Here is a 27,027-nt window from a genome sequence, read left to right on the forward strand (position 1 = left end):
GCAGGCAACACTTGATGTGAACTTTGAAAGGCAGGTATGATTTAGAGGCCCTTCCATCTCCCACGACTCCATGAATCAAAACCGCAGAGCACCGGCTCTTAGGAGGGAGGTCCAACAGCCCCTGGTTCGAGTCCGTTTCTTTCACTAAAAGGACAAGTGCCTTGAGAGACTCCCTCTTCTCCCTGGGCGTCAGTTTCCTCGACTATAACATCAGAAGGTCAGAGAGAATTTTTTTCCCCAGCAGAGTCTTAAGGCAGATGCAGGGAGGAGGAGCCTACTCAGGGCCCAGAAAGAAGCCTGATCCATCAGGTCCCCAGGGTTGAAGAAGACAACAGTCCCTGCTCCCGGAAAAGAGCATTAGTATGTGCTGCCATCATGCGAAGCGCTTTAAATATGCGAACTCGTTCACGCTTCGCTCACGGACTCATTCGTGAACCTATGACGCAGGTACCGTGCTTTGAAAGATGGGGAGACCGTGGCTCCGAGGGTAAGTAACACGGCCAACGTTTCACAGCTGGTCTGGGGCAGAGCTCCGGATTCATGCCAACGCTCATGCTCTTGCCACACCGCCACGTTCTCAGAGGATGTGCCGTGGGGGACACAGGAAGAGGCCGGAGCGGGCCGGTGGAGGGGCGGCAGGAGGCAGGGGTCCCAGCCGTCTTGCTGCTCTCCCCACGCAGCCTGAGTGTTACTGGGGTGTCAGGCAGGAAACCTGAAAGGCGGCTGCAGCCAGTGTGCGTGGGCTCTGCCCTGAGGTCCCCCCTCCCTCCCCTATCCCTGCACTCTCTTGAGCTGCTCGCGACACATCTGTCCTTTAAGGGCAGACTACAGGGAGTGTGAGGCTTCCTGCTCTGACAGCGGCCCGCAGTTCGGTTCCCGGATCGAGACAAGGTCCATAAAACCGAAGGCAGGGCTGATGCCCTCCTCTGCCAATGAAGGGCACTGATGCGAGTGTCTGCGTGTCTGAAGGCAGCACCGACACGTTTCTCAGGAAGCCACACGGCGCAGGCTGGTGAAGAACGTGGCCGTGAGGTCAGAGAGGTTAAAACCCTGGCTCCATCACCTGCTAGTTATTTGACCTTGGGCAAGTGGGATAACCTTTCTGAGCCTCAGTCTCCCTAGAAATGAAAGGGGACACATCACGGAGCCCCTCGTGGAGTTGCTGGAAGGATTCATTACAATACTGAGGTCAAGCGCCAAGTACAACTTTTGGCACAAAGGCAGGCTCGCTGAACACTAGGTATTATTGATAACGTTACTGTGATGTTTAAAAACGCAGAAAAACCAGGCACATTCAAACACAGAAAATGGTAGTTTGGACTCCAGGATTTTCTCCCATAAAACACGGCTCTTACAATTGAAGACCGGAGAAATCTAGAAGCAGGAATAACTAATTATCCAACATAACCCTCCCAGACACCCGCAAATAATATAACTTCTGGCTAAACCATCCAAGAAGTTATTTGCTGCAGAGTGTGCCCCAGAAAAGAGAAGATTTGATCCCACTTCCTGTAGCCTTTATGGCAAACGGATTAAAGGCTGGGTGGCACTTATGGGAAATGATTTGTATATGGGGACAGACGCTCTTCAGTCATTCTTGCTGATAATGAATAGTTGACGGGGCCGCGTCCAAAGAGACCACACCTATAGCACACAGTGTTAAAGCACCCACAGGGTGGAGAACGGGCGTGCTCACACTCTCAAGAGTGCTTCCCGCTGTCAGTGGCGGTTGTGATTTTTGACTCTCTAAAACAAAAATCCCGGTTGAAAAAATAATTAGCACGCAAGACTGTCATCTTCTCTCTCCATAGGTGGTTTCTACTGACCCCAGTTTTCCTAGGATACAGTTTAGGGGTGCAAGGTGTCCGTCCGTGAACCAGGGGCTTATACTGAGCTTACACTGCACGTCTTACCAGCACGTCTCAAGGACCCCACTTTGAGCATCAGCGACTTAGTCCACAATCAATTCTGATCCAGAGTCAGAGGCCACGGGGATATCCATGCAAGCTGCAAACAAGTGTCTTCACAAGCTAATATCACAATGATACTATCTGTCTTACAGATAATATCATTTCAGTTCTGAAAAGGCCATATCTAAATCATCAAAATACTGGTCTGAGAAATCTTTTCTTTCCTTCTTTCTTTTTTGTTTTTCTTCCTTTCTTTCTCTTTCTCTCTTTTCTTTCTTTCTTTTTCTTTCTTTCTTTCTTTCTTTCTTTCTTTCTTTCTTTCTTCTTTTTCTTTCTCTTTCTTCTTTTTTGTTTTTCTTCCTTTCTTTCTCTTTCTCTCTTTTCTTTCTTCTCTTTCTTTCTTTCTTTCTTTCTTCCTTCTTTTTTTTCTTCCTTTCTTTCTCTTTCTCTCCTTTCTTTCTTTCTTTCTTTTTTTTCTTCCTCTTTCTCTTTCTGTCTTCTTTTTTGTTTTTTTTCCTTTCTTTCTCTTTCTCTCTTTCTTTCTTTCTTTCTTCTTTTTTGTTTTTCTTCCTCTTTCTCTTTCTTTCTTTTTTGTTTTTCTTCTTTTCTTTCTCTTTCTCTCTTTTCTTTCTTTCTTTCCTTTTTTTCTTCCTTTCTTTCTCTTTCTTCTTTTCTTTCTTTCTTTCTTCTTTTTTGTTTTTCTTCCTTTCTTTCTCTTTCTCTTTCTTTCTTTCTTTCTTTCTTTCTTCTTTTTTGTTTTTCTTCCTTTCTCTTTCTCTTTTCTTTCTTTCTCTCTTTCTTCTTTTTTGTTTTTCTTCCTCTTTCTCTCTTTTCTTTCTTTCTTTCTTTCTTTCTTTCTTTCTTTCTTTCTTTCTTGTTTTTCTTCCTCTTTCTCTTTCTTTCTTTCTTTCTTTCTTTCTTGTTTTTTGTTTTTCTTCCTTTCTTTCTCTTTCTCTTCTTTCTTTCTTTCTTTCTTTCATAAAGAAATCTACATTTTCAGTTTCACTCAGCTATTCACCCCAGTTTTATTCAAAGTGCTAAAGCCGTGTCAGATGTCAGGCACTGAAGTTACCGTGTTAAGCTAGACAGCTATAGTCATGTCCTCATGGGGCTCTTAGTGTATAGAGGGGAAAAGGGCATCAAGTAAGTCATCAGCAGTGTGATACAGGTTAGGGGAGGGTGGTCTTGAGATGGAATGGGAACCTATATAGCAAGGAGATCTGCCTGTGGGTCAGAGGATTTGTCAAAGCGGAGGGCGACAAAGGTTTAAAGAAAATTCTGATATATTATCAAGGCTATAATTTTTTAGAAGGAGGGTTGGGCAGAATCCACCCGAAAGGACCAGGCGAGTGTGCTAGGGAACTGATACAAAGGCTTTGCAGTAATTCTTGTGGAAGACGGGGTGCTCTCCCCTCGTTCACGGTGGTCCTCCATCTGGGCGGGAGGGGTTCTTACCTGGAGCTCAGCGTGGTGAACCTGGGCTGCAGCCGTGGCCACCTGGTCCTCCAGATCTGCCAGTTCGGTCTCATCGGTGCCACTGTGGATGCAGCGGGCGGCATCCTCCAGTTCACTCAGCTGGCCTTCGAGTCCATACACGGTGCCTGCCGCCAGGTACACCTGCAGAGGGGGTGCAGCCTCGAGCTCAGGATTTGGAACCAGGACTGGTGGGGTCCCTCACGGGCGCCCAGGTGATTCAGGCTCAGCACTGGGGGAAAAGCCAGGCAATGCCCCCATCTAGAAACCTTCTTCACGCTTAAATGGTAGCATGAGGTCTTACCACCCCCTCACCGTCAACTGCACCTCCCCTGCCTCAACTTTCCGGCAAGAAAAAGCAACTTATAAGTTTTGAAAATCTGATAAAATACTCCAAAGTACATGGCGTCAGCCACATAAGTTGCAAATTTGTCCGGTGATTCAAACAACCAGAATACCAAGACAGAAGAAGCAAAGAACAACTCGTGATGTGATTTTTCCAATAAAAATTTTGTTTGAGGAAAAATAAAACGAAAACAGAGAAGGAGGCAAACCATAAGAGACTCTTAAACATGGAGAACAAACTGAGGGTTGCTGGAGGGGTGTTGGGGGGGTGGGCTAAATGGATGATGGGCATTACGGAGGATACTTGTTGGGATGAGCACTGGGTGTTATATGTGAGCGATGAATCACTAAATTCTACTCCTGAAGCCATTAGTACACTGTATGTTAACTAACTTGAATTTAAATAAAAATTAAAAAAAAATTAAAATTAAAATTTTTTTTTTTGCTTGGCATTTAGTAATTGAGAAAAATTCAGAAAACATAAAAGAGATGAAATTAATTTAAAACAACTATTTAAGACATTTCGAATGAATTATCTCTGATTGATTACCTACAGATTGCCTGGAACAGATGAATGAAGGGCATTAAAAGGGACCTGAAATTCATAGCAGGAAAATAGTTTATTTCTTAGAAAAAAGCGTGATGTTAAAACAAACCTGTCAACTCTATTCACCTGTCAAGGAAGACACTTTTTGAGAGCTACTGAAAATTAAAGGGGAAGTCAGACGAAGGGAGTGATGTGAGGAAAAATTAAAGGGAAAAAAACGTTGACTCAGGAGTTAATACAGCGATTGCCGTAAAAGTGGGCAAACAGAAGGTAGCATCGTTGGAATCATTCAGACCACGGGAGGCATGAAACAAATTCCCTTCTGCCTACAGAATAACGTGGATGAAATGACCAACAACACCGGACCTCTTTGATCTAAAGAAGCTAATTACTTACGAGGGGTTTTTTGAAATTTAATCAACATCCACAAAGCTCTAAGCATGTCATTGCAGCAATTTGGAGTTGATTTGAATGAAAACACGGTGGTCACACAAGCTCTTTTAACTTGAGTTAAATAAAGCAGAGTTGGGATAAGCCAAGAGCTTGTGCACACAGGACAAGCAAGCGTTTTGCACTGAGCTACAGCGAGTGTTGCTGAGTTGGGGAAAGAACACTGAGAACCCCGTCAGTTCCTTAGCCTGATTCCTGCATCTCCATCAAAACTGGTAATTTTAGGGGCGCCTGGGTGACTCAGTTGGTTAAGCATCTGACTTCGGCTCAGGTCATGATCTCACAGTTGATGGGTTCCAGCCCCTGTCGGGCTCTGTGCTGACAACTCGGAGCCCGGAGCCTGCTTCGGATTCTGTGTCTCCTTCTCTCTGCCCCTCTCCCACTCACGTTCTGTCTTTATCTCAAAACTAAATAAACATTAAACATTTTTTAAATAATAATAAAAAAAAACTTGGCAATTTTACACAACATTTCAGAGTGCAGCAAAGGCAGGTGCAGGTCTGATGAATGAGCACTGGTGCCACACCAGGCACAATGGGCTTGGCTGGGGGGCTTCCGGCACTGACTGGGGTAGTGGACGTCCGTCGTGTTAAGCGATTCGTCAGTCGCATGGTGGGCCACGAATCAAATGTCTGTTGACAATTGCATTTCAGTTTGCCCTTAGTTGTGCATTTCTTGGTCATATGTGAGTATCAGAGAACTTGTGTTTCTAAAAGATCCTCACAGTTTAATAGAAGACATTTATTCTTTGCCTTGAAAACAAGATACACTCCTTTATTGTTTGTCACCTGAAGGAAATGATGAATATTTCAAAGCTATTTGAGTGTAGAAAACCTTAAAAATTAGTCTCTTAAAAGTTCTGAAGTTAAAAATTTCTCTTCAGAGGGAAAGAAAATTGAGGGGAGAGAGAAAGAGAGGGAGGAAGAGACAAGGAGAGAGGATAAAAGGTAAATGTATTTTGATAAGATAATTTTATTTTTTAAATTTTTATTTAATTTTAAAAAATATTTAATTTTATTTAATTAAAAAATATATAGTTTTGAGAGGGAGAGAGCGAGCAGGGGAGGGGCAGAGAGAGAGGGAGACAGAGGATCTGGAGCTGGCTCTGGGCTGACAGCAGAGAGCCTGACATGGGGCTCGAACTCATGACCTGAGCTTTAGCTTTAGCTTTAGCTTAACCGACTGAGCTGCCCAGGCACCCCTTGATAAGGCAATTTTATTTTATTATTATTAAAAAATTTTTTTTCAAGTTTTATTTATTTGAGAGAGACAGAGACAGTGTGAGCGAAGGAGGGGTGGAGAGAGAAGGGGAGAGAGAATCCCAAGCAGGCTCCTCACTGTCAGTGCAGAGCCCGAACCCATGAAACCATGAGATCATGACCTGGGCTGAAACAGAGAGTCTGACGCCCAACGGCCACCCGGGCGCCCCTGGATAATTTTAAATATAAACTTACAGCGTTGCACGGTGAAACAAAATTTGGAATTATTATTTAAATGAGACCAATAACTTGAGTGAGTGTGACAATGGGGTTAAACACAACTCGACATGACTTGGGTCTCAAGAGCCTGGATTTTTCCAGAAATACACAAAACTCAACATCATCACACCCTACAGCTGTATCATCTCAACGGTCTCTTGTTTTGTCTTCAGCATGGTCATCTGCTAACGTTCTTTGTTTTCTCTGCCAAATCAAAGCAATATGAAATAGCTCCAAGCCTCCGAGCTCCCGTATGAAATAGCTCAGTAAGGCCAGAATGTTCGTCTTTTACTCTGTGTTCCCTGAAAGCCCGCTCTCCTGGCATGAGGGGGAAAGGAAGGTTCTGTGGTTTGGCACCGACGCGGGCTGAGCGGGAACTCACCGCCAAGGTCATGGCGCCGGAAGGGCCCGTGATGGTGATGATGGTGACGACACACATTTATGGAGCCAGGCGCTGAGCCAAGGGTTTGATGTGACGTTTCTTTACTGCTCATGGCAGTCCCTGAGGTGGGTGCTATTATAGTCACGGTGTGAAAGAGGACAACGCTGGGTCCTGGAGTTCTGGTGACTTCCCCAGGCCTCACAGCTGGGAAATGGTGCAGCTGGGATTTGAGCTCCTGGGGGCTGATGCCAATTCCCTTGCCTTTATTCACCTGGTCCTATGGTGGCCTGATACTTAATCTTGCTTGCCACGTTATGTTGTGACTTTTTACGTTTTGAACTCTGACCTGAAAGTTCTAGAGTTACTGTGGTTATAGATCAACATGACTTTGGCTCTGTTGCGGGGGCTAAAACAACAAACGTTAACATTCTATAGCAGTGGAAATGTTATTCAAATCTTAAAAAAAAAAAAAAACCAAACCAACAAAAAAACAACCCATTTGAAAACCATGAACCTGGAATTGCTGGCTGGCTAAAGGCCCACTTTCGGCAAGAACCAAGGCTACCACGTCTGTGCAATCTGTGTCTTCTCCAAGCTCCAGCCACTGATGCCCATGACCCCATGGACTGGCTCCTGGTTCAAAACGCCCTTCTCAAAGTGGGTCAGGGGACGAGAACAGGTGTTTCCTTAAGGAGGGACTTGACATAACTTTGGTCTCAAGAGGCCTTGTGGTCAAAGCCTGTAGGATGAAGAGAGTGAAACATATTCCTTTGCTGCAGGACTTCTTGGAGTCTTTAATGTGCTAATCCGTATCTCAACGATCCTAGAAAGACACTGTCCAGATTGATCAAGCTGATTTGGTCTTATCGCGTCTCGTCAGACTTACCTTCCATGAAACGCATTCTAGAGAACTAAGGCTACACAGGAACCGACAGCAATTCTTTGCTTGCTCTCGAGGGCAGAGGAGCACCTGATGGGCCAGGACCATCTCCAGGGCCACGACCTCTCCGGTGCTGTAGGGGTACCCGAGAGCCTTGAGGAGGAGGACCGACGACACCCTCTGCCCGGTCCCGGATTCTGTGGCCGAGTGGGGCCCCTCGAGGGGAAGTCCCCCGGTGTCTCCAGCCACTACCCACGCGACGGATTTGGTGTTGCCGAAAGTTACGGGGTAGTGCGAAAAGGGAAGTCGGGACTGTCCCTCTCCTGCCTCTGTGCTGGGAATGACGGGGTGCCCCAGGCCGTCTGGGAGCTCCTCAAATGGTGGCAGTGGAGGGGTGAGGCAGCTGACTCATCCCTCCTACCACTAACCCTGCGTAAATCCACAAGATGGCCTCTGGGGGTCCCCACTGCTCACACCACAGGTCTGAGAACGGTCATGCCCGTTCTTTTGTGGACTCCTAGATCCATTTTCCACTCTTCTCTGCCCCACTCTGTTCTCAGGCTGCCCTGTGTGGACCTCATCACCCAGGCCCCCTTGTGGGGAGACACCAGCAGGAGATCAAAGGCAGGAGGAGAAAGAAGTCAGTCTCCCTTCCCCTGCTCCCTCTCTGTGTGGGCTTCTTGGTGACAGCTCCCACTAGGGGGCGATCCCCCAGGCTCCAGCTCTCCCCTGGGCTCCACTGCCCAGGGGTGGTGACCGCTTGCCTGCCTCCCCGCCGAACGCTACTCCCTGGGGGCTGCGGCATCCCTGGACCTTACCCACACTTCAGATTGTAGTCCCTTCCCGAAACTTGCCTTTCCCAGCCAAGTCCCTGCAGGTCCAGTGGAACCCTACAACCCACAGCTGTCAGCGAGAGCTTCAAACACAAGAGACGCAGGCACGCAATCCAAGGGACTGAGCTCCCCGTGGTGCACAGGGGAGGCTGGGATTGGCCCCAGGATCCCCCTGCCTGCAAGGGAGCCAAGGGCTGATTTCACAGTGCCCAGCCAGGCAGCGGGTGAGAAGTGTCAACACAGAGAGACTAAGGGAATTCTGAAGTCCCCAAGCCCTACTCTAATTAAGTGGATTAACAAGGCACCTTGTGAAAACAGGAGATTCGCCATGTGAACGACATTTTTTTGTCATCGGAGGCAGCTCTGAAACCTTCAGAAGTATTTTTGAAGGTGAAACATTCTCGAGCCAATGTTCTCTTTCATTTCTGAGTCCCCGGGCTGGTCTGCGGTGGCCAATGTTCAGAAGGTGACAAGAGGTGTCCCCGTTGCTATTTCTGACAGTCCCCATCCCTGAGCACAAAGGAGCCAGGCAGCGAGAAAACGAGGAACGCGGGAGCCGCTCTTTAGAACACAGACAAAAGCCCCAGTTTAATTAAACCACTGCACCCAGAGGCCGGTTTAAGAATCTCCCTGCCCTTCTGCTGCTCCGCTGAATTCCATCCTGGAAACCGCAGAGCCAGACCCGCCCAGGGCTGTGATCTCTGTCTCTAAAGAGATAAAGAAAACAGCCATCCCTTCTCTGACTCAAAACCCAGAGAATTCAAAGGAACAGCTATGGAGTTTCTTCTGAGGTGCAGTTTGAAGAGCTGGGTGGGGGGAAGGGAGGAGGAGGAAGAGGCAGTTAACTCTTGGGGACCAGGAGAGGCCTCTCCCAGGACGGCGCAGGGGTGAAGTAAACTACAGACGCTGGGCAGGGGTGAGGTGCACTACAGACGGCGGCCTGCAACGCAGTCCCTGCCGGGGTTTGGGACCTCTCACATCGGCGGCTGAGTGGATGTGATTTGAACTGAAAGTGTTAAGGAACCCCAGGAAAGGAGACATAGCGTGTGATAACAGGACGTTACAAAACGAAACCCCCGATATCCCCCTTGGAGGGCAGAAGAGGCAGGTTGTCTTCCCTTTAAGTGTGTGCCACGGGAACCCACGGTTGTCATTTAAATCTGAATATTTCACGCACTGTATTTTTTTTTAAATACAATACCTTGTAAAACAAACAAAACGGACAAACAAAAACCCACGCCCCTTGCCTGGTGAACCATCTCTTGACTTTCACCTTTTCACTTCTATGTGTCCAGGGGATTACGGCCACTGTAGGACCATCAGCACTGAAAGAACCGTATTATAGACGTATTTAAAGAACAGAGACCCGACGCACCAGAAGCAAAACATTTCTTCCGGAAAAAAAAAAAAGAAAAAAAAAAAAGGACTTCATTCATCTGAACCTTCTATCAGGTAACCACATTCTTTGAGCACCTCTGTGTCAGGCTCTGGGCAAGGGCTGGAGCTCGTGATGTGCAGGACCCCGGTCTTCAGGGATTCATACACCTGATTCCTAATCTGGGGGCGACTGCACCTCCGTGCATCTCCCTCTCTGATGTTTGGCAACATCTGGAGACATTTTGATGGCCACAGTTAGGAGGGTGCTGTTACCGGCATCTCGTGGGTAGGTGCTGGGGTGCTGAACATGCTCTACCGTCCAGGACGCCCTCCCCCCCCCAACAAAGAATTATCGAACCCAAAATGTAAGTGGTGCCGATCTAATGGGGATAGACGGGTGGACAGAAAGGGCAGCCAAGTGACGTTAACTGGCAGATAGACCTCTGCTCAGGTTTTATGGGAATTCAGAGGGAGAGAGTCTTTACCTTTTAAGATAAGGCGACTATCGGCACTTTTTTTTTTTTTTTTAACCTGGAGGCATCCTGATTTGTCGCTGTTGCAACTTTCTGCAAAAATTGCCTCTACCAACCGGTCCTGATTTCTGGGAGCTGCATTCCTGACAGCACCCCAAAATCAGGGTTGGTTCTTGCTGGGTGTGGAAAGATGGAACCACCCGACTTCATTTGGTATCTGATTCATGGGCAGGACTCTGCCAGCCGGTGATGGTGAGTGTGGCCCAAGGGGCTAATGTTCCAGATCTCTCTGTGTCACCCCCTCGTCTGAAGTGTTGGCAAATTCTCATCAGACATTTCTGAAAACGCTCGGCGATGAGCGGGGATACTTGTACGGAAGAATCTGTTCCCTCCATCCTTTCCTCTCGAGGGAGGCTAGAAAAACGCCCTACTGGCAAACAGACCTGTGAGCTGGGCAGACCACTTGTGACTTAAGTTCCGTGGGCAACCACGCCCTTGCCCTGCAGTGGCACTGGGAGTGCTCCACCTGGATCCTCCCGGGGCCCTTTTGTAGTTTCTGCATCGCCCCACCCCCCCAGCTTCAGTGTGCCTGGGTTCCCACCCGCTCAGCCCTACACACCAGACCGCCTGGGGCTAGTGTAGACAGAAGTGTCTACATTTGGCTTGCTTGCCAAGAGACCGAACAGAAGTGCCTGCTGGCTGTAGAAAAAGCCAGTTCCTTTGGCTCGTGTCAAGACAACCCTGAGATGCAGCTAACACCCCAGGGCTCCCTACAGATCAAAGCGACTCTTGGTCTAAGGTCACACCTTTGCTTGACCTCTTAGCTTTCCCCAGTCCTTCCCCGCTCCCTGATGAGCCTCCCTGGGGGAGCACTTCTGAAAGAAATCGCCTGCAAGCCTATCCTCTCCTCAGGGTCTGCTTCTGGAGGACCCGGCCTGACACCCTCCCTGAGGATATACTTGCTACGTTGTGTGGCGTGCATGTGTCCTTGCACTGTCTGTGACGGGTCACAACGTCATCAGTTTCTTCTCACGTTTACCCGAGACGGGGAACACCCACACCGGCTTACGTTTTCTTCCAGAGAAGTCAGCTGTTCATCCAGTCTCACTTGGTCTGTCCCAAGAGGAAATGTCCCCTTCTCTCTGTCGGGAGGGACAGGTGGGAACTCCCAGGGCCCTGCGGACTCTGCTATCAGCTCCTCGGTGGCGTTGATGACTTTCAGGACTTCTGTGGAGATGTTGCAGAGAGAAACAGCAGAATACTTCTGTTTGGCCCAATAACAGAAGGGGACAGAAGACAAGAACAACACATTAACAGTGACAAGGGAATTCCACATTATCTGGTGCTCATCATGAGACTTATTCCATCATAACACACATAAACATCGCTGTGCCGAAGGAACGAGAAGCTAAAAAAAAATCTACACAGCAGGAAGGCGCCTGGAGGAGGCCTGATTTGACACGGCCTCGCTTCCATGACTCACACCGGGTTATGTGATCCCTCGAGAAGGAAGGAGACATCAAGCCGAGGCTACCACATCTTTGGCCCACGGCTGGTGGTTTTAGACGCATCACCTCACTGTTTGCATGGCATTCTATGTCCTCAACAGAACGTCAGTCACAGACTCTGTCAAACCACATCCACGGTGTGGTCTGGTAGGTCTGGACTGGATGTTAAGAGACCTGGGCTCCAGATCTGGTTCTCCCTTCATCTGGTGTTGGGATCTCGACCAAGTGACATCGTGCCTCTGGAACTCTGTTTTGTCATGTGTGGAATGAGAGTGGAAGAGTTTCCCTGCAGGGTTCGGTAGCCCCCCATGTGTTAGCTCACACACGCCTCTTCTCGAGCCCATTCTCCCTTGCTCTCCTCTACCACAGAGGCGGGACAGAGCACTCCATTCCCCACCCCTCTGTAGCCAGGGGCAGGCATGTGACACGGTGACGGGCCCAGTGAGCCCGACAGGAAAGCCTGCTGAGGGGGTCTCTAGCAAAGCTCCTGTTTTCCTAACCCAGTGAAGAGATCTAGCTGATGTTCTCCTACCCCACTTCTTTTTCTGTTATCTGTGGCTGAAAAGATTCCTCACCGACGTAAGACAGTTCCTGCTTTTACATTCATGGCTGAAAATTACAATCAGGATCTGGGCCAAAGTCATTGATGGAGCAGAGGCACTTCAACCACCAAGAATTATCTGCATCTTCGAGTTCATCAGGACATAGAACATCATTATAAGCTGGAGATCAATGTTTCTTGATAGTAATGGCATCTACCTATGATCAAGTTTATTTATCCTATCGAAGGGTTTATAAATTGGAACTCAAATACTGCGGATGCACGTGTGTGTGTGTGTTTACCATTTACCAGTAAAGTGTTTCAAGAAAATCTGGAATTTTAATCCCTTTGGTACCTTCTAAGGTACCTTTCTGACTCACGTATCCTGGCCAAATAGTTAATGGCAGCTATGGCTCGATTTTGCAAAGCCTGTTCCTCCAAACAGATGATGCTACTGCAGGTTTTGTTTTGCTGGAGGATTTTTTTTTTTTTTAATTTTTAATGTTTATTTACTTTTGAGGGCGAGAGAAAGACAGAGTGAGCAGGGGAGGGGCAGAGAGAGAGGGAGACACAGAATCCGAAACAGGCTCCAGGCTCCGAGCTGTCAGCACCGAGCCAGACGCGGGGCTCGAACTCACAGACTGCAAGATCGTGACCTGAGCTGAAGTTGAATGCTTAACCGACTGAGCCACCCGGGCGCCCCAGAGGATGTTGTGACACCCTTCCCAATTCACTAGGGAATCAAAGTGTTTAAGTGACAAATCAGTGAGTGAGTCCACAGTCTAGAAACTGGCTCTGGGCTTCCATGCACATGGTCTCCTATCTGTCAAATTTTTGTAGGGTTAGGGCGCCTGTGATAAGAGGGCGCCCCATCGAGCCCGTCCGCTCCACAACAGCTGCTTGCCTGACCCAACGGCCACACTCCTTTCGGTTTAAGGGATTTGCCATAAACCCAAACAATTCGGTCTGCGGTGTCAGGAGAAGGGAATGGAAGGGACAGTACACAGACCCAGTAGAATAGGGCCAGTGTCCAAGGGAGCAGCCAGTGCCAACTCTTTATCCGAGGAGGGACTTGCAGGGGCTACCCCGCCACTTTCCAGGACGCTGGGACTTGCCGTGGCACCAGGCGAGGATGAACGGGGCTCGGCATGACTTTGGCACGACACGGCTCTACCACTGTCGGCTCGCGTCCGTTTCAGAAGAGGCAACGTTGTAGGTACGAAAGCAGATGCGTTGCCCTGCTCTTAGCATGTGAGTTCGTGTTTAGAAACCCTGCCCCCTCTTTGGTAGAAGAGGTGTCCTTGTACAGTTTTTTGAAAAGAAAAACGTATGACTAGGAGACTCAGAAGAAGAAAAAAAGGACCACAGCACAGTAGGAGGGAAAAGTGTGAAGATGGACACACGTCCCCAGTGGGCACAGGGTCATTCAAGGGCCAGGGTTATTGATGGGAAGGGTTTAAGAGGTGCTTCGCCAGGAAGCGTTATCTGCATCCTGACTCCGACTGAACATGTCGCGTCAAAGCTGGGCATCCATGTTGCTTGGCGGTCACTGTTCCATTCCATCCATAAATAGTGTTGTTTATTCAGCCACAGGGGTTGCACGCTGGAAGCCAAACATTGCCCAGAGGCATGCTTTTGGTTTTTCTTTTGACGAGAATGCCTTCCTTGAGACATGCACTTCCCAGGTCTCTGCAGTCCCCACACGGCTCACCCTACATATTTCATTGGGGGTGGTCTGTGGTGGGATGAAGCAGCGGACAGCGGATGAAGTCCCTGCCCTCAAGGCACGCCTCTAGTCCTACCCCCGCCACTGGACGTGCAGACATACTTTCCTGTCCCCTGAAGGCCGTCTGCATGTGCCGCTGAGTCAGAGCGTGGGGTCCCCGGCGGCCGGTCCGAGGACAGCAACCACAGCTTTAATGGGAAGATGTGTGGTCTGGGGGAAGCCCCGGGAAAGTTCAGAAGCGAACTAGCCGCCAGCTGGGGGAAGTGGCCAAAAAGAAAGAAAGAAAGAAAGAAAGAAAGAAAGAAAGAAAGAAAGAAAGAATATGAAAACTGGACAAGATCTCTCTGGTTGGTGAGCCAGTCGGCGGGACCACTGCCCTCTGTCTGGTGGTGAGCTCTCCGTGGGCAAGTGCAAACTGGAAGCCATCAACTTCGGCAGGGAATCAGGTCTACTTGTCCACTACAAAGGGCTGACGGGGCTTTTTGCTTGGACGTGGGGGTGGGTGCGAACAGTGCGTGGGCTGGAAGTTAAGATACCTGGGATTTAATTAGCCACATGGCAGGAGCGGGGCTCCAAGCCTCCCTGTTCCTTGGTTTACTCGCTGGTCCAATTAAGGAGACCAGAAGATTTGGTGCAGGGCTGACACGGACTTGTTATGTAAATGTCCCGCTCCCTGCCCGGTCCAGAGTTAAAAGTAGAAAGCACCTCGTACAGTTACGTTAAATAAAGCTAGATTTAGCACTGGATGGGATCTTGTTCAGATGAAAAGCTGGTGTGGACCGGGGTGCTGGCAGGGAGCCCCGTGTGTGGGAGAAGTGAAGAGGTAAAGGACCCTCTGCTTTATTGCTCATAGCCCCAGAGAGCCGAGCTGAATGGCACCAACAGAACACAATTGCAGAGCCCAAAGCGAGCTACTGCGGTAGCCGATGGTACTCCAGATAGCAATTATAAGATGGGTCCAGTGCGACGGTTTCATGGGATCAAATAGGGAGAGGTGAAAGTGTGGCCATTAGCCCACAGAGCAGGGACAACTACCAAATGGGAAGGTGGCCTCACTGACACTTGGGGCTGAGGCCCCACAGATGACAGAATGAAAACGGCCACACAGTAACAAATTCAACCTCCCAGCTGTCAAAGAGATACAAGTTAAATGGCAAATTGTATCAGGCACCAGATACCCGTGCGATTCCCATTTAAAATGCTTGTGTGGGGGGGCCCCCGGATGACTCGGTCGGTTAAGTGTCCGACTTCGGCTCAGGTCATGATCTCACGGCTCATGGGTTCAAGCCCCGCGTCGGGCTCCGTGCGGACAGCTCAGAGCCTGGAGCCTGCTTTGGATTCTGTGTCTCTCTCTGGCCCTCCCCTGCTCATTCTCTCTCTCCTCTCTCTTTCTCAAAAATAAATAAATAAACATTAAAAAAAAAAAAAATGCTTGTGTGGGCCAGCATGACTTTGCATAACTTCATGGGGACTTCATATGGAACATCGCATACATCATGCCGACTTTGCTACCTCTGGGGCCGAAACAAAGTCTACACTCGGGGTACAGAGAGGGTGATGCAAAGCTCTCCGGTGCCCTCGATCGCTCACAGCAGCAGCAGAACAAGCAACCTCAACAAAGACTCCTGTTTCCTGTCCGCCTGTAACCTACAATAGGACCGATGCAGACCTTTCAGAAGGTTACGTACCGCTCAAAGGCGGGGGTCCTGCCACGGGGGCCATTTCAATGGCAGAAGAGCAGGTCAGGACCCAAGTCGTAAACCCCAGCATCCTTCTTCTCTCACTAGGGACTGCAGAGATTCGCCTCAGTGATTTCTCCCTCCTGTCCCCACACACTCCCTATTCAGATAAAACATGTTCTGGAACAAATTCCTCCTCCATTTACTCTTCCTTAGAAACTGCTTTCCAAAGGCATGCAGACTGCAGGGTGTTGCCAGGAGGAGATTCTGAGCCTGTGGAGTTCTACGGAAAAGACGGTTTCCATCCTAACCATTAGCTATTCTTGCTTATTAGCAACCCTTGCAAACTCTCCTGAGATTTTTTTTTTTTTTTCCGGCGTCATCATTCATTTCAAAGCTCCATGCTGGACAAAGAAATGCAGACTCATTTCAAGCTGGAACAGACAGGAATGTTCCTTACCAGAATACCCCAAGCTTGCCAACACGCAAAGAGCGGGGGTGCGTGAAATGCCTGGCTTAATCCAGAGGGAACACTGTGGATGCCAGACGGCTGATTCTGGCCCCAGTTCTACCCATGTGCATGCACGTGTCTGCCTGCCTCGGCTGGGCCGGAACAGACCCCATGGCTGGCTGCGTGTGATGAACTGGGGTGTGACAGAGGCCTGGGGTGTCTATTTATTTGATTTGATATGAGTCTTACAATGATCTCATCGAACACAAGGTCGGGGGCGGGGGGAAGCTTTGAGGATTAAGTTATATGTACAGGTATCTGGGGCAGAGGAGGAATTTTTCTAGTTTGGGAACTGCTCTGAGTCCCGTCATAGGAGCAGAAAAGCTAAATTGGTAGTAGCCGAAAGGACAGCGACACCAGGGTGTTTGTGAGATACGGAGGCAGGCGGTACGCTTTGAGGTCCGTGGGTCACTCCATGAGACAGGGATGGTCAGTGGCCAGGGTCTTGCAAAGGGCCTCCTTGCCCACTGGGCTCAGCAGGTGTCGAGCCTACAGCTCATCGTTCTTTTAGAAGCCTATACAAATGCTTTAAAATCAGAAGATAAAAGAGAACTCTTAGGCCCGGGAGCATGTTTTGATACATAATACTAATATATTAATCTATATACCAAGACAGCTGTAAGATTTGATTCGCAAGTGTGTTTTCTAGAGCAAAGGGCCCATGAGGGCAAAGGGAAGGGCGCAAGGAAGTCGTAAGTTGGCCTGGATCTGGCTGGCCTGGAGCCCCTCTGTGAGAAGGCATGTGGGCAGCAGAGGCCTGGTGAGACCTGTCCTCTGGGGGCACTGCTGTCCTCCCTAGATATTAGTGAGGCCCCAGGCAGGCCCGTGAGAGGGGGCTGTCCACTCACACTTGGGAGAACCTTTCCGAGCTTCCCCCAGATGACGGAGGGAGACGGTGGGTGTAGGTGCTGTGGTCCTGCGGCTTCCTATTGAGGATTGATGCTAATGTGACCTCCCCATTGCACACACCAGACCACGAGGCTTGGGAAATTCAGGTTACACTGTCTGTGACACTTTGGGCAAATAACTTAACCTCTCTGAGCCTCCATCCCAAAATGGAGATAATAGCATCCAGCTCAAGGGGCTTCTGAGATTAAATCAGACAGCATATGTCGTGTCCACAAAGTGTCTGGGGCCAGAGCTGTGAGCCGTCCCTCCTCCCCTCGCCAAACTGCCCCACTGGCTCTAGATGGGCCTGTTACTGCCTGACTTACGTGCCTTCCATTATGTACCACGCTCTCGAAGCATCTTTCCCTGCCTACGAGGTGTTTTGAAGAATGTTTTTTATTGTTCTTTCCTGAAAAAAGTTAAACTTTGCTGCTCTCCATTTCCCAGGTTTTTTTCCTCGTCAACTAAGAATATCTTAAAAAAAACACACAAAACAACAACACTGTAATCTAGTATTGCCTACCAACATCACCACAATTTCATAAAGAAGAGATAACTTGGGGCGCCTGGGTGGCTCCGTCGGTTGAGCGGCCGACTTCGGCTCAGGTCAGGATCTCACGGTCCGTGAGTTCGAGCCCCGCGTCGGGCTCTGTGCTGACCGTTCAGAGCCTGGAGCCTGTTTTGGATTCTGTGTCTCCCTCTCTCTCTGACCCTCCCCCACTCATGCTCTGTCTCTCTCTCTCTCAAAAATGAATAAACATTAAAAAATTTAAAAAAAAAGAACATAATATCACAATATAGAAGGTCTATCCTAAGCAACGACAGTAGGTGACCTGACATGGACATTCGGACAGCCCCCCACCCCCCCGCCCTGGGCACTCACACATGTCCCCGACCCTGTATCTCCCTCTGACTGCAAGCAGACTGAACCATACGTACTGCTGATGCAATAAAAGCAAGGTATGTCATTGCTTAGCTGGGAAACTGAACGAATCAGGTCCTCAAACATTGTCTGCTGTTTCTCACCGGCACTAACTTAATGCAAAGCCTTCGGGAAGAGTCTCCTCTGTGCCAGGGCCCTGGCGTGGAGCCCTGCAGGGGATGCAGAGGTGAGTAAGCCGTGGTCCCTGTCCTCAGAGAGCAGAGAGGGGAGAAGGACACGAAGACCAACAGCAGGTAGCAGAGGGGAGGCCCTACCCTGCCCGTGAGCCACAGGCTGCAGACCTGCAGAGGCCACGCCGGTATGTGACTTTGGGGTTGGTCTGGAGGCACAAGAAAGAGGTGAAGAAACCGCGAAGTTGGGCTTCCGGCCTCAGCTGGAAGGGCACCGGCCTCGGAGGCTGGAGGGCACAGCCTGGGGGGTGCAGATGACAAACAGGAGGGAGGCGGGGGCAGGGCAGTGCCCCGAACGCCAAGCTCAGGAGTTTGAGTTTTGTGCTCCCAGCAATCAGGCGCCACCGCGGGTCCTCGCTGCTGCTGTTCTCAAGAGCTGGCATTTCCTGAGCACTGACTGCATGCCAAGCTCTGGGACAAGCACTGGCCTGGCCTTGCCTCCCCGAACTTTCCTGAGCGCCCTCGGAGGCAGGTATTCTGATCACATCTCACAGATGAGGAGATGGGCCTTAGAGGGGGGTTTGCTCGTCAGGAGTCGGCTTTGCACCCAGACCCGCCCGATTTCAAAGCCAGGTTCCTCCCACGCCGCACAAGAGGCTTAGGCTTCAGGAAGGCGGTTCTGACCGGCAGAGGAGGCACAGATTTAGGGCTGGGGAGGACCCGTGGCAGAGAAAAGCGTCGGAAACTATGACTGCAGCTGGAATCCAAGGTCACCGGGGCCCCGGGGTGGGGCAGCTGCGTGGGAGTAGGTGGTGAGCAGTTTTCTGGAAAGAGAGCTCAGAGCATGCTGTGGCTGCAGGGTGGGGAGGGACACGGCGGGACAGGCTGTAATCCCAGTGGAGGGACCGGGTGCAAACTGACGCACCAGTAAGGAGATTTAGATGCCGGCAGAGAAAGAACGGTTCACTGGGCTCTTGGAATAAGGGACAATGTGATATTTCAAAACTCCTTCTTTTTTAAGTTTACTTATTTTGAGGGAGGGAGAGAGAGAGAGACAGAGAAGCAGAGAAAGAGAGGGGGAGAGGGAGTCCCAAGCAGGCTCCGAGCTGTCAGCGTGGAGCCCGATGCTCAATCTCACCAACTGTGAGATCATGACCTGAGTTGAAATCAAGAGGCCGTCGCTTAACCGGCTGAGCCAACCAGGTGCCCCAAAGCTCCTTTCTGACAACCCGAGAGGCTGTGATTACCAACGGCCGGGATGGAAAACCTCCAGGTCGTCTATTTAGTCTTTATTTTGAATCTATCATTTTCGATGTCAAGTGTCCTGAGCAGACTGGGGGGACACAACCTCCAGAGCTGGCTTTGGCAAAAAAGGGAAGATGGTGGGAGTGTGGAGCCCTCCAGGTCTCCTTTCAGCCCTGTGATACGTGAGTGTTCCTCAAGGGGCTCACAGGACAGCAGACATCCCAGGTATCGGAGGAAAGAACTTTTTAACAGGGCCCTTCTAGGGACCGGTTTGAACACAAAGGGGGGGCTGTCATGCAGCACAGAAAAGCCCTTCAGGAGCTCACGGTGCATCAAACACATATGGGCCCCTGCCGAATGCTGCTCCCGAGACCCCTCTAGGAGGGAACAGAAGAAGAAAGAAGGCGGCCAACTCAGAGCTAATGTGGGTCCATCCGGTGCCATTGTGACTCCAGGCTTCTCGTTACTGCATTTAGCCCTCACAACAACTGGACACGGTTGATGTTTTAATCCCATCTTTAGAGATGAAGAAACTATGGCTCAGTGAAGCAGACGCAGAGCTGGGACTTGAACCCAGAGACTGGTCTCCCAAGCCCATGCTCCTTCCCACCTGTCATAGCACCTCCTCCGTGCGCATAATTCCTGGGACCCAACGGTCTGTAGGAAGTGATGGTGGAACTGAACTGAATTGAATAATCAGGTCAGGGAATAACAGATCAGCGAGAGAAGGGCATGTGAGAGCCTTTGGAATGTTCTACACCCTTGACTGGTTGACATCCGTAAGAATTTGGCCACACCAACCACCAAGCCACACAATAGAGCTTGAGATCTCCCTGGTGACAAGGTCTAGTTCTGAGCCTTACTGAACCCACTAGGACTGGGGCACCAAGAACACTCAGTGGGAAGGAATTCGGTCTATAAGGAAATCTGCTCTAAGTGTGGTCCAGACTTGACGGTCTCCTCATTACTTTTCTGTCCCATATTACAGGTGCTTTCTTCGCTTTACAAAACGCTTCCATCAGACAACCAGAGGAAGCAAGGAAATTTGTCCAAAAGCCCCGATTTCATGTATTTTTTTTCCCTGTTCAAAGGTAAGAAAAGAAACTCCATATGTCCTCTTAAATAGTTGACAGAAATCTGCTAGAAAAACTAAATGCAAATACGTTTCAGCTCTCATAAAACAGAAGGCGCTCTGGCGATGCCTCTACAACCCGTCAAAATACGTTCTCCATGAACAGACTCATGTCCCTGGAGGGACTTGATGAAAGTGGGTGACACAGAATTGTAGAAAGAAATTGGAGCACAAACCTAATACATTAGCATGTGTAATAAAACGAAGCTACGAACCGTAACAGAGATTAGAGAACTGACCTCTTAGGAATGTTTAGGTTCTTAAATCATCTTGGTTTTCATGGCCAAGGCCATTTATGAAAGAAATAGATATTTTCCTTTTTTTTTTTTTTTTTGAGAAAGAGAGAGTGAGTGAGCGTGTGAGCGAGTGGGGGAGGGGTGGAGGGGGAGAGAGAGCCTGATACAGGGCTCCATCTCACCACCGTGAGATCCTGAGCTAAGCCAAAACCAAGAGTCAGATGCTTAACTCACAGGAGACACCCAGGTGCCCCAAGGTTTCCTTTTTTAATGGTGATTACAGAAATGAGTTTTTGAAAATGTGCTATCTGCAGTTTTGTTCCAGAATTAAACTCACTGGTCTGCATGTTTTCCTGAGGGCGTTTTCTTGCCCCCTCCCCTGCTCATGCTCTCTCTCTCTCTCTCTCAAATATATAAACATTAAAAAAAAAAAGAAAGAAAAATAGTTCCTGGGCACCTGGGTGGCTCAGTCGGTTAAGTGGCTGACTCTTAGTGTAGGCTCAGGCCGTGATCTCATGGTTTGTGGGTTCAAGCCCCGTACCAGGCTCTTTGCTGATGGTGCAGAAATGGCTTGGGATTCTCTCTCTCTCCCTCTCTCTCTTCCCCTCCCTAGCTTGTTCCCTCTTTCTCAAAATAAATACATAAAAACTTAAAAAAAAATTAGTTCCTGATCCTGATTGGAAACATTTCTCCACTGCTGGCAGTAGCCAGGGTGCTGCCCAGGAACATGCTCACATCTACAGAAGCTTAGTGGGACGTGAAACCACCTTCCACGTTCACTGGGGACGGAAGCGGCACATGGCAGCCTGGGTGATCTTGGTAAATGTAGGGTCCTCCTTGTCACTTCTGCTGACACCTTCCCAGGTGCTCCCTATGTCAAAGCAGAAGTGCCCCGCCTGGCCCTCTGTCACCTTCCCTCACTGCCCTCCCCTTTGCCACGGTGCTCGGGCCACCCTGGCTCTTTAATCTGTTCCTTAAAGTTGTCCAGGTCATTTCCAAAGTATGGCTTTGCCTGTGTTCTTCTGCCTGGGAAGTGCTTCCTTTCGATCTTTGCCTGCCTTCTTCTGTCTTGCCCTTCAGATCTCAATCCAGGGGACACTTGGCCGGAATGGTGTCTGAAAAGACCTTCCAGGACTCCCCCTCCTCCCAACTCCGTCCATCACTGCCCTGCTTAACCTTCTTTTGAGCTCTTCTCTCTATTTGACACCTTGCCCTCAACCTGTTTACATCTTTCTCAGCTGTCTCCTCCAGTAGAAGGTAAATTCCACGAGGCAGGGGACTTTTCTCTCTTATCCCTGCTGTATTGCAGCTCTTGGAATAGTTCAACCATTATTTGTTGGATAAATGGCAAACGAACAGGGATTCAGACTTCAGATCTTTAATCTTTCTTTATTGTCTCCTGTAAGTACTGTTGGGCCTGCAGACCAGGAAGATCCATTCATTCCTTCATTGGAGGGAAAATTAAGGACGTTCTTCTCTCGCTACATCTTCCCCTCCTCCAAATAACTAGTGAATGTTTGTCCCAACACCATTTATTAGAAAGTGTTCTTTTTCCAAACAGGGGTGACAGGTGGGTGGGAATCATGAGATAAATCGTGAGTTAAATTTTAATATATTCTAGACTGTACTTCTGGACTATTTCATTGTATCTTGTATCATTATCTCACAAATTTAATTACTAGGACTTTATTTTTTTTTTTAAGTTTATGTATTTTTTTTGAGAGAGAGAGAGAGCACAAGCAGGGGAGGGGCAGAAAGAGAGGGAGAGAGAGAATCCCAATCGATGTGGGGCTCGAACCCATGAACTGTGAGATCATAACCTGAGATGAAACCAAGAGTTGGATGCTTAACTGACTGAGCCACCCGGGTGCCCTTTTAATTTTTTTTTTTTTTTAAAGTAGGCTTCAAACCCAGCACAGAGCCCAATGCAGGGCTTGAACTCATGATGCTGAGATCACGAACTGAGCTGAGATCAAGAGTTGGATGCTTAACCGACTGAGTCACCCCTAATTACTGTGCCTTTAAAGCATACTGTAATATCTTAAAACAGGGGTCATCTTCATTGGTTTTTCTAAATATTTCTCAGCTATTCTTGACTTTCTTCCCTATCCGATGATTTTTGAATCCATTTGAAAACTTAAAAAACATCTGGTTCAGATGTTGATTTGACCAACATTAAACTTCTACCCTAATTTTGGAAGAATTCTTTTACATTATCTTTTCTTCCATCAGACTGCTAGGTTTCCTGGAGAACTTCAGTTTTCTTAAGTTTTAAGTTATATATATATATGTATATATATATATATACATATACATATATATATATAAAATTGTTATATATTATATATGTGTTATATTTATATATATGTTATATATTATATATGTTATATATGTAATTGTTATATATCATATATATATATAATTTGTTTCCATTTTATTTGCTCTCCCCAACTCCCAAACTTGGGTTGAGATTCATCTACAAATTTCACTGCAAATTAATGGTTCAATTAGAAACGCTTGATATGAAGAGTCGTAATGTAAATCCTAGAATTGACGCTTGAGCTGTCCTATGTAATTATGCTGAATGATGTGGATTTATGAATACACCTGCTACTAACAGACCTTTTCTTTGAATAGAATGGATTTTTATTTTGCATTTATTTGTGCTCAAGGTTACTTGCTCTTTATGTCTCAGGTAAATGTTTGCGGTCACTGATCTCACCCAGGCCTTCCTTGCCATGTGGGGACCCTTTCTATTTGCCCACAGTTTCCTTTCCCTTTCTATGCTAGAGCTGTTTCAAACCTTGAAGCTTCAATTCCAATACCCCCTCACCTTCAGAAGACAGACTTGCCTTCCAGTTCAGAGAGTGGGAGAAAAACCCAGAACATAAGGCTTCTCCAACTTCCTGACATCAAATTTATGTACTTCCTTGTGTCTGGACCAAATCTGTCTGCTATTCCAGGGCTGGTGCCCCATCTGTTTTCTGGACCGCATCCCCCTCCATTCCCCCGAATCCCTCATTGTTGGACAGTAAGGTCATTGTTTCCCTACAAGAATAATGCGATGCTTGGTGAACTGCACTGATATACCCTTGGCTGCTTGTTCAGTTTTTCCGTAGGATAAAGCATGGAAAGTACAATTGCTGGATCGAATGCTATGCCCCCTTTGATTGCTCAGCGTTACCCAGTCACCACTGTGCTAACATGTGCCCCTACTATTTTGTGTCTCTTAGACTGCCTGTTTCCCTGAGCTCTTACCGACTTTGGTCATCGTTCTTTTTAATCGTCCAATTTGTTAGGCAAAGTGACATTTCGTTATTTCAATTTGCATTTCTGTTGCTTGTCTAAACGAATGATGAGCTTTGCCCTGTTCATGGCTGTCTTCCCAGAGCCTCACTGTGCACTTGTTGAACGGGAAAGACGAATGCGCAAACCATACGCTAAGTTCTGGGCTAGGTGTTGTATTGAATACAGTTGAAATACAGATGAAGTGAGATATTTTTTTCACATGCTTATTCACGTTCTTTCTCCTTCCTTCCTTCCTTCCTTCCTTCCTTTCCCTCCTTCCTTCCTTCCTCCCTTCCTTTCCTTCCTTCCTTCCCTCCTTCCTTCCTTCCTTTCCTTCCTTCCTTCCTTCCTTCCTTCCTTCCTTCCTTCCTTCCTTTCCTTCCTTCCTTCCTTCCTTCCTTCCTTCCTTCCTTCCTTCCTCTTTTTGGTGAATTGCCTGCTTACATGCATTGCCCTTTTATGGAATACAGTTGAAATACAGATGAAGTGAGATATTTTTTTCACATGCTTATTGGTCATTCACGTTCTTTCTCCTTCCTTCCTTCCTTCCTTTCCCTCCTTCCTTCCTTCCTTCCTTCCTTCCTTCCTTCCTTCCTTCCTCTTTTTGGTGAATTGCCTGCTTACATGCATTGCCCTTTTATGGAATACAGTTGAAATACAGATGAAGTGAGATATTTTTTTCACATGCTTATTGGTCATTCACGTTCTTTCTCCTTCCTTCCTTCCTTCCTTCCTTCCTTCCTTCCTTCCTTCCTTCCTCTTTTTGGTGAATTGCCTGCTTACATGCATTGCCCTTTTATAGAATACAGTTGAAATACAGATGAAGTGAGATATTTTTTTCACATGCTTATTGGTCATTCACGTTCTTTCTGCTTCCTTCCTTCCTTCCTTCCTTCCTTCCTTCCTTCCTTCCTTCCTTCCTCTCTTTGGTGAATTGCCTGCTTACATGCATTGCCCTTTTATCCATTAGCATTCTGAGGCTATTAATTATTTGCCCATTATATTTTTAAGCAATATGTCTTTCCAGTTATTTGTCCTTTAATTTTATGGTTTGTGAAAAATCAACATGTCTTTTCCCTCCAGAATTATTGAGATATAATTGAGACAGAACATTGTGTAAATTTAAGGTGTATAACAGGATTTGATACACTTTTATATTTTGAATGAATTACCGTAATAGGGTTAGTGACTACCTCAATCATCTCATATAATCCTTTTTTTTTTTTTTTTGGTGTATAGTGAGAACATTTAAGGTTTACTCTTAGCAACTGAGTCTCAGGACTTATTCATCTTATAACTGGAAGTTTGTACTCTTTGACCAACATTTCCCCATTCCATCCATCCCACAGACCCTGGCAACCACCATTCTACTCTTGGTTTCTATGAGTTCAGCTTTTTTAGATTTCACATGTAAGATCATACAGTATTTATTTTTCTCTGACTTATGTCACTTAGCATAACACTCTCAAGTTTGTCACAAATTGCAAGATTTCCTTATTCCTCATGGCTGAATAATACTCCCTTGTACCTATATGCCACATTTTCTCTATCCATTCATCTGTAGATGGATACTTAGATTGTTCCCATATCTTGACTACTGGATAATGCTGCCATAAACACGGGAGGGCTGATATCTTTTCCAGATCCCAATTTCATTTCCTTCTGATAAATGCTCAGAAGTTGGATGACTGGACCATATGGTAGTTGAACCTCTATACTGTTTCCCACAATGGCTACACGAATTTACATTCCCATCAACTGTATACACAAGGGTTCCCTTTTCTCCACATCCTCACAAACACTTGTTTTCTCCTATCTTTTTGATGACAGCCATTCTCACAGGTGTGAGGTGATATATCAACGTGGTATTGATTTGGATGCCCCTGATGACTGGTGATGTTAAGGGTTCTTTTTATGCACCTGGCTCTTGGTCATTTGTATGTCTTCTTTGGAAAAATATCTACTGAATTCCTCTGCCCACTTTTAAATTAGGTTGTTTTGCTTTTTTTTTTTTTGCTATTGAATTGTATGAGTTCCTTATATATTTTGGATATTAACCCTTATCACATAGACAGTTTACAAATATTTTCTCTCATTCTGTAGGTTGCCTTTTCCTTTTGCTGACTGTTTCTTTTGTTACGCAAGAACTTTTTAGTTTGATGTAGTTCCTTATTATTTTGTCGCTTGTGCTTTTGGTGGTGTATTTTCATATCATTGCCATGCTAATGTCAAGGAAATTTTTCCCTGTTTCTTGAGGTGTTTTAGAGTTTCAGTCTTTGATTCATTTCAGGTTAATTTTTGTGAGTAGTATAAGACAGGGGATCATTTTCATTCTTCTGCATGAGGTTATCCAGTTTCCCCATATTGTTTATTGGAGTCTATCCTTTTACCATTCCGTACTCCTAGCTGAGTATTTGAGGGTTTATTTCTGGGCTCATGATTCTGTGTCATTGATCTGTATGTTTCTGCTTATGCTGGTACCATACTATTTTCACATCTCTGGCTTTGAAGCATAGTTTGAAATCAAGAAGTGCAATGCCTCCAGCTTTGTTCTTCTGTCTCAGGACTGCTTTGGCTATTTGGGGTCTTTTGTGGTTTCACAGAAATTTTAGGATTGTTTGTTCCATTTCTGTGAAAAACGTTATTGGAATTTTGATAAAATTTTGATGGGGACTGCATCGCTTCTATAAATGGATTTGCATTGTATGAACATTTTAACTATTAATTCTTCTGATCCACGAACACGGGGTATTTTTCCATTTGTTTGCGTCATCTTCAATTTCTTTCATCAAAGTCATAATTTTCAGAGTACAGATCCTTCACTTAGTTGGTTAAATTTCTTCCTAACCACTTTATTGTTTTTGATGCTAATATGAATGAGATGATTTTATTTCTTTTACAGATGTTTCTTTGTTAGTATTTAAAAACACAACTGACTTCTGTATGTTGATTTTGTATCCCACAAATCTACTGAATTCTTTTGTTAGTGCTAACAGTTTTTTGGTGGAGTGTTTAGGGTTTTCTCTATATAAGCTCATATCACTTGAAAACAATGACAATATTACTTCTTCC

At 47.1% G+C, this 27,027-nt stretch overlaps 1 protein-coding gene across 4 annotated transcripts in view; it reads right to left on the minus strand.

Moving 5' to 3' along the window:
• MYRIP (myosin VIIA and Rab interacting protein) overlaps nt 1-27,027 on the minus strand; it is a 370,438-nt gene that overhangs the window by 11,335 nt on the left and 332,076 nt on the right. For 3 of the 4 annotated variants that reach the window (XM_078432453.2, XM_078432451.2, XM_078432452.2), the window contains 2 exons: nt 11,218-11,412; nt 3,366-3,527 (listed from right to left, as the gene is read on the minus strand). In XM_078432453.2, the coding sequence (XP_078288579.2) occupies nt 3,366-3,527; nt 11,218-11,412 (357 nt within the window). The remainder of the gene's footprint in view (nt 1-3,365; nt 3,528-11,217; nt 11,413-27,027) is intronic. The other variant, XM_060638342.3, reaches the window with a different exon arrangement.

Source organism: Panthera onca, chromosome C2 (genome assembly GCF_046562875.1).
Source record: "Panthera onca isolate mPanOnc1 chromosome C2, mPanOnc1 haplotype 2, whole genome shotgun sequence".
Classification (NCBI taxonomy): domain Eukaryota; kingdom Metazoa; phylum Chordata; class Mammalia; order Carnivora; family Felidae; genus Panthera; species Panthera onca.